The sequence below is a fragment of the Leopardus geoffroyi genome, chromosome E2 (assembly GCF_018350155.1).
Source record: "Leopardus geoffroyi isolate Oge1 chromosome E2, O.geoffroyi_Oge1_pat1.0, whole genome shotgun sequence".
NCBI classification, from domain to species: Eukaryota; Metazoa; Chordata; class Mammalia; order Carnivora; family Felidae; genus Leopardus; species Leopardus geoffroyi.
The window spans coordinates 25219685-25227273 of record NC_059335.1 but is presented as its reverse complement, the minus strand read 5'-3'; the positions used below and the strand labels follow the sequence as shown (position 1 = coordinate 25227273).

The 7589-nt window shown below is 41.2% G+C and overlaps 1 protein-coding gene across 1 annotated transcript; it reads right to left on the bottom strand.

The window, feature by feature from the left end:
* Positions 1-818: 818 nt before the first annotated feature.
* Positions 819-7327, bottom strand: LOC123577827 (60S ribosomal protein L30-like). The gene is made up of 2 exons (XM_045440115.1): positions 7257-7327; positions 819-1231 (listed from the first exon to the last, which is right to left on the bottom strand). Exons 1-2 carry the CDS (start codon positions 7325-7327, stop codon positions 877-879), a joined length of 426 nt encoding a protein of 141 aa, XP_045296071.1. The 3' UTR covers positions 819-876.
* Positions 7328-7589: the final 262 nt, after the last annotated feature.

Genomic DNA, 7589 nt, shown 5'->3' with positions numbered 1-7589 from the left:
TCAAAGTCCTTGCAGTCCAGCAGGAGATGGGCAGTGCATAGTAAGTGTTAAGAGTAGCCCCCAAGAGTGCAGAGCAGCCAGTCCTTGTAGTCAGTGAGGGCCAGAACAGAAAGTGAGAGGATCTTCCAAGAGCAGATGCGCATTATGGTGCTGGAGTGAGAGATGGATGACATTCCAGAATGTCAAATCATGCTCAAGCTGGGTGCTCGGGTGACTTAAGGGTAACTCTTGGTCTCTTGCTCCCAAGGACACTTGGGGAGCTCAGTAGAAGTTAGTACCCTTAATAATCAAATGCCTTGATCCAGGGCAGTGATTCTAAAGTGTTATTGAGGAGCCCCTGATTGTTTCCTTAAAATGCAGATTCAGAGTTGTACTTGGATTTGTTGGTTCTGAAACTCCAGGGGTGGGTTTACCCAGGGTTTTCCTATAATCAGTATTTTGATGTGCACTAAAGTTTGAGAACCACAGGTGCAAGGCAAGGCTTGGCAGTATCATAGTGGAAAAAGCATAGATCAGAGAGTTCTGAATTCTGGTTCCAAATTTGTCTCTATCCTGTTGTATGTATGACCTTGAGCCAGCACTGTCCTCTTCTTGGGCCTTAGCCTCCTCATCTGCAGAACAACCTGCATTTCTACCTGATTTCTAAGTTACTGGCTCTAGCTTGAAGATATTTCAGCCTCCTCTTCAAGCCCAACTGACTCCCTCAGTCACAGCTGCAGCCTCTGCTCACTGAGCCTCAGTTTCCTTACCTGTCAGTAAGGTGATGACAGTGTTTAATCCTTCCTGAGAGGATTAAACAGTGTTAAAAACAATTTTTTTAACAGTGTTTTTAAAACAAGCTCTGGTCAGTTTTATTAAAGAAAAGTTTTGCATGATTTACTTTTCACCAATCTGTTCTGGCATGCTTCTAATGACATCAGAATCACCTGGATCAATGCTAGTCAGAGTGCTAACTCTGTAATATTTCTTCCATGCTGTGCTCAAATTAATATTATTGCCACTGTAGTGATGGGCGCCAGTTTTAGCCAACATGCCACAGTATTCTATCTCAGATTTCCTCAAGGCTGGGCAGTTGTTGGCGAGGACAACCAGTTTCACTTTGCCATATCTGATTATTTTCAGAGTCTGCTTGTACCCCAGCATGTACTTTCCACTTGTCATAACGAGTTGGAAACTAGAATTGACCAACTCCAGCGACTTTTTCATCTTCTTTGCTGCCACTATCTTCCTGCTTTAGGTGTGAATCAGCCCCAACCAAGATGCCTGGGAATGACAAGACTAAAATGATATTTTTCTTTTTTTCTTTCTTTCTTCCTTCCTTCTTTCCTTCCTTCCTCCCTCCCTCCCTCCCTCCCTCCCTCCCTCCCTTTCTTTCTTTCTTTCTTTCTTTCTTTCTTTCTTTCTTTGTTTGTTTGTTTCTTTCTTTCTAAGTAGGCTCTATGCCCAACATGGAGCTTGAATTCATGATCCCTGGATTAAGAGTTGCATGCTCTATAGACTGAGCCAGGCAGGTGCCCCTAAAATGATATTTTTTAACTTCTTTTTTAATGGATATTAGGATAGATTTGAAAATCTGAAAGAATAAACAGTCCATTGTTAATGATGGTTATCTTTGAGTGGTGGGCTTATTGATGACTAATTTTTCCTTTTGCTTAACATACTGTCAATGTTTTAAAAAATAATGATAAGGGGCACCTGGGTGGCTTAGTTGGTTAAGCGGCCAACTCTTGATTTTGGTTCAGGCTATGTTCTCACAGTTTATGGATTGGAGCCCTGTGTGGGCCTCTGTGCTGACAGCGTGGATCCTGCTTGGGATTCTCTTTCCCCCTCTCTCTGCACTCCCCTACTCGTGCTCTCTCTCTCTTTCTCTCTCTCAAAATAAATAAATTTTAAAAAACTTGAAAAGGTCATGACCTCACTGTTTGTAGGTTCAAGCCCTGTGTCCAGCTCCATGCTGACAGTGAGGAGCCAGCTTTGGATCCTCTGTCTCCCTCTCTCTGCCCCTCCCCTGCTCTCTATGTCTCTCCAAATAATGATAATAATAATAATAATAATAATAAATAAATAAATAAAATAAAATTTTAAAATGCTCAAAATAGTAAATTTTATGTATATTTTACCATAATAAAAAGTAATCACAAGGATTTCCTGTATGTTGCAAGAAATTTTTTTTTTTTTTTTACTTATTTAGAGAGAGAGACAGCAAGAATGAAAGGGGATGGGGCAGAGACAGAGGTGAGAGAGAGAGAGAAGATGCGGGGCTCAAAGTCACCAACTGTGAGATCATGACCTGAGTGGAAATCGGAAGCTATTGACTGAGGCATCCAGGTGCCCCACAGGAAAGTTTAAAAAGGGAAACAATGTAACTCTTAGACTGTTGTGGTGTTATTTCAGAGATGGCTACTGTGAGTGGATCTGGGAGCATTTGCTCAGGCTTCTCCATCTCTCTCTGTCTCTGCCACAAACCAGTCAGCTTCTATCCTTGCTCCTCATGGTTTCCTTTCTAAATAAAGGTAATTTTTTAAAAAAGTCAGTCTTGAGATTTGAGGAGAAAATTAGCAGGGAATTTCACTGAGATCCGTCTGCTCTGAGTCAATTTGAGGCAAATTATTGCCTCCCTAACAAGCAAATATTAGTTGAGTTGAGCTAATAGCCAGGACACACGTATCAGTAAAGCTTTCGAAATGACCTGCAAAGTGGGTTAAAGATAAACTTGTAAAGATACAAAGCCAAGCTAGACAAGGCAACTGGCATGTTCAACTTAAGTGTAATTTACAGAGATTGAGACAGAATAAAGACATTTCACAAAAGCAGTATTTACAGTTCAGTATTGCATTGACAACATGTCAAAGCAGAGGTAGAATGTTGTAGTCTTAGCAGCCAAATCAAAAAAATCCAGAAAGTACTGAACATGAGGAGAGGAAAGGGTAGAAAAGCAAAGGAGAAAGAGCAATTGTATAAGCTTCAGGAGCAAATACAGCCTCTTTCATTCAGTGTATTTGTTGTTCCACATTCCTTGATTTCTTGCTTCCTGGTCCTGTGGGGGTATGAGGACTCTGACTTTACTTTTTCCATGAAGGACATTGGGGAGACTTCAGAAACAGTCCAAGAGACCAATATAAAGAAAACCCTTAGCAGCAAACTCAGTGATTTTAGCTATTCAGTGCCTTAAAGCACAGACAAAATATTAAGCAATGGCTTGAATCAGTATCTCCAGCTGTTTTATTCTCCAACTTTTCCCAGATATTTTCTTCATGAAGCCACATAATCTTTCACCTAGAGAGGCTTGCAAAATAGTTTCAGGACCTAGGAACTTAGGAGAAAAAAAATATTTATGCAAGGTCTTATGCTTTGAAAAAAAATTTTTTAATGTTTATTTTTTTATTAAAAAAATTTTTTTTACATTTATTTATTTTTGAGAGACAAAGCACAAGTGGGGGAGGGCAGAGAGAGAAAGAGACACAGAATCTGAAGCAGGCTTCAGGCTCTGAGCTGTCAGCAAGAGCCCAATGTGGGGCTCAAACTCACAAACCATGAGATCATGACCTGAGCCAAAGTCAGAAGCTTAAACGACTTAGCCACCCAGGTGCCCTGCAAGGCCTTGTTTTGTAGTTCTCATTTATTCTTTTAGATTAAAAAAAAAAAAAAGTTTCCTTTCAACTTTACGTGTTTTTTGTTGTTTTTTTGTTTTCTTTTTGGGGGGTTTGTTGTTGTTGGTGTTTTTTGTTTTTTGTTTTTTGTTTTTTGTTTTTTTTTTTTTTTTTTTGAGAGAGAGTGCATGCAGGGCAGAGGGGCAGAGAGAGAGAATCCCAAGCAGGCTTCGTGCTGTGAGCACAAGCTTGTTGGGGGCTTGAATTCGGTAACTGTGAGATCATGACCTGAGCTAAAACCAAGAGTCGGAGGCTTAACCAACTGAGCCACCCAGGCACCCCTCTTTTAGCTTTTAAATTCTAGCTCTTGTTCATTCTTCAGACTCTTCTGTGTTTTAAGAAATTTTAAGAAAGGAAATCTGTTTCTTATTTTATGCCTGGGGACACAGGCACAGATATTTACCTAGAACATTATCTGTGATTTGGGTTTGGCACAAAGCTTTCTTTATTAATAATATTTTTTAATTATAGCTAATATTTATTAAGCATTTTAAATGTGTCAGGTTCTGTATTAAGCACTCTACTGCATTGTCTCATACAAGCTTCAGAACAACCCAATGACATACTTACTACTATGATCCCCGTTACATAGACAGGAATACTGATGTTCAGAAAGATTGGGCTACTTGTGACAATCACATAGCTAATAAGTGGCAGAGCTGAAATTTGAACCTAAGACCTCAAAGGCTCAGTCCCACAAGACTGCTCCCACTTTGACACTAGTCACAAGTAGAGTCTCCAAGCTACCTGCACTCTGCCTAAACAACTACAAACTCAAGCGTTCCTGAGACACTCCACTCAGGCTCAATAATTCTCTAGAATGACTCACAGCACTCAGGAAAGCCATATACTTATGATTACAATTGTATGATAAAGAATACAACTCAGGAGCAGCTAAATGGAAGAGATGAACAGGGCAAAGTATGGGCGGGTGGGGGAAGTGCGACGGCACAGAGCTTCCATGCCCTCTTTGGGCGAGCCAGCTATGATAGGAAAAGGTAGCATTTAGTAGGCAGAGAGGGAAAGATTATGACCTGAGGTCCCTGGGTGGGGAAAAACACATGTTTTGGAACAATGCTGGGAGCATCTGACCACAGCAAAGCTCGTTGGGCATAAAGTTCCTCTTAAGAATGTGACAGATATCATCTACTCCCCCTCAGGTTTCCCTCAATAATTTGACAAAAGACCTGACTAAAAATAAGTAGTAGATCATAAAACATCTATAAGTAGACGTACAAGGAATGATGTGGCCATAGGCCACCCCTCATACAATGGAAATAAGCCAATCAGGAATGGACAACCCAGCACCTAGAGCTATCAAACCAATAAGGGAAGAACCCGAGAAGGAACAAGGGGGAAGGGATGGGGAGCGACCAGAACCTTATAAAACATGGACCCTTGCCTGTAGTCAAAGGCATTCACTTTCAAATACCCCCTCTCTGCAAAAAGAGCTTTCCTACTATTCCTTTCTGACCTTATACGCTAATAAGCTTTTTCCTGCTTCTCATCCTGTGTCCGCCTCTTCATTCTTCAAAGTGGTGAGACAACAAAACCTGGGTATTGAGGTAAAAAATCCTACAGCATTTCTTTGGGGGCTTGTCTGGGATATCAGTGTCTTCCAACCATAAGTTAAGAGTAGCCAGCACCCCCCCCCCTTTTCTTTCTATCATAAATAAAACTCTCAAACTAAATAATGGGCACCTGATCTCCCAATATAATTGGGAATGTCAGTGTGGTGGAGCCCCAATTTCCTTTTGAGAAAAACTTCTGGATGCATGGGCTCAGGGGAGGCCAAACAGCAACTGGTGGGTCCTGATCAAGGTGACTTTTTGATGGATGCTTGAAGGCCTTTGGCAGGACCTGATCCCTGATCATCCATTTGGGTAACCAGTGGAATTCTCTTTCTGTCTTGGCCAGCCTCTCCCTTTGGGAAATGGGTGGAAGAGCCCAGGACTGATCCCTTGGATATTCTCCAGGAGTTATCTGGATGACTTCCAAGGGGTCTTACTCACAAGTTTCCTAACTACAGTGGAAGGCAGTCCTGTGCTTGCTTCCATTTTTGACACTCTGGCATGGCTCACCTCCCAGGTCCCCATTTTTTGGATCTTTGATTTTCAAATGTCTCTTCCAGAGCAGAGAGTAGCACTGACTTCCATGCCACCTGGGCTCACCACCCTCCTCCTGCCCCTGATGTCCATGGAGTGGATGGGAGAGAAGACATTTGGCAGGCTCCCTCAAGATGCAGATGATAATTAGAGCCAACTGTCTCTGGTTAGTCTACCTTGGGATTGGGACTTTAAGTAAGGAATATTCCCAAGCAGCTGCCAAAACTCCTTTTGTTTCTAGGAACTTCCCCATCTTTTCTGGCCTGACATGGACTGCCCATTTCCACTTGTTGGTGGGAGAAAAAAAAATATCTGCATCTGCTCATCTGTCTGAGCTGACAGGCTGCAGGACCAGGAGACCTCTCTCTCAGCCCTCTGGGCTTTTATCTGTGTCCAGGCTTCTTTATGAACCTCACCTCTTCATCTTCCCCTCTCTATTCCTGTTTCTGCCCCACCTTGGGTGCGGCCTACAAACTGGTTCTTATACAATCCTTGGTGCCTCAGGGACCACTGGCTCTAACTCCTCCTTTGCTGTCCAGGGGTAAAAAACACCCCCTTACTTGTACCGCTTACTTCAGATTTCCCCACTGGTGCCCCAGATAAAAATTGACAATGGTGAACAAATTGATTGACTTTTAAATGGACACAGGTGGAACATATTCAGTATTTAAACAGATTTTAGTTTATTGGTTTAATTAAGATAGACATGTCTTTAGAGTTATCAGCACTAAATCCAAAAAACTTTTTCTACCTAGGTTTACTGAAGGTCAAATAAGCTCATGTTATGTCTGTCGCAGTTTGCTAGCAAAAAGATGACTTAAAATGATAGTTAATTTGGTCTGTCTTAAAGTTTTCATGGGTAATCATTAAGATAGCTTTCAGGTCTTTGATAACCTGAAACTATAAAGTTTTTCTTGGATGATAAACTGGATTAAATTCATTGGACATTTAGGCCTCTTCCAAATTGGATGGAATGCTGAAACATTATTTACTAAACATAGGTTTGTGCTTTTGACTTATTGCAGAAAAACTAAGGATATTTGGGTCTGTTGGAAAACATGCTTTGTGCTTTATTGATTCATAAGTTTGCCATTTAAGGAATTCTGATGTAACAGTTCACTGGTTACTACTGAGTTTTCACTGGAGACTAAGGTTTCTAAGAGTTAAAATTCTATAGATGTGGTTAAGACTGATGGATATAAGGAAGGCAACTCTGTATATAGAAAAGTAGATGTGTAAGAACAACATAAGGAATGGAAATACATTTTTGTTGAAGTAAAAGGAAGTAATTTTGTCCTAGAGTGAAACTGGTTCTTTGGAGAGAGATGGCTTGGGACAAAATTTGGATGCAAAGAAAAGTTGTAGAAGGTTCATGAAGGGAAATCTTTGGAAAGGAATTTTATGTGTGGTCAGGATGGACTAAGGTTAAAATGATATACACTGATATAAGATTATAATTGCCCCTCCTTTGATCCAAAAACTGGGGAAATGACAGCGATACCCTGACTGCTGGCCTCCAAATGCTCCACATTTGTGTTGTTTCTGCAAAGCAGAGGAATAGATGCACCCCATGCCTGAAGGATGGATGACTATGACATGAAGGGCTTTTACCGGGACACATGGGAGCCATTTTGTTACACTTAGCTCAGTGTATGCTGACTTGTACCAATCTAGTGACTTTAAAATGGACACCCACATAGCTGGAACATATTTATGTGGGCATTACTGAAAGAGGCAGGGGACTAGACCTTGACTTTGGCCCTTACAGCACCCCCCTTCAACAGCTGATAATCGATATGTAAATTGCTGTTGGGCCAAAATAAAATTAGTGCAT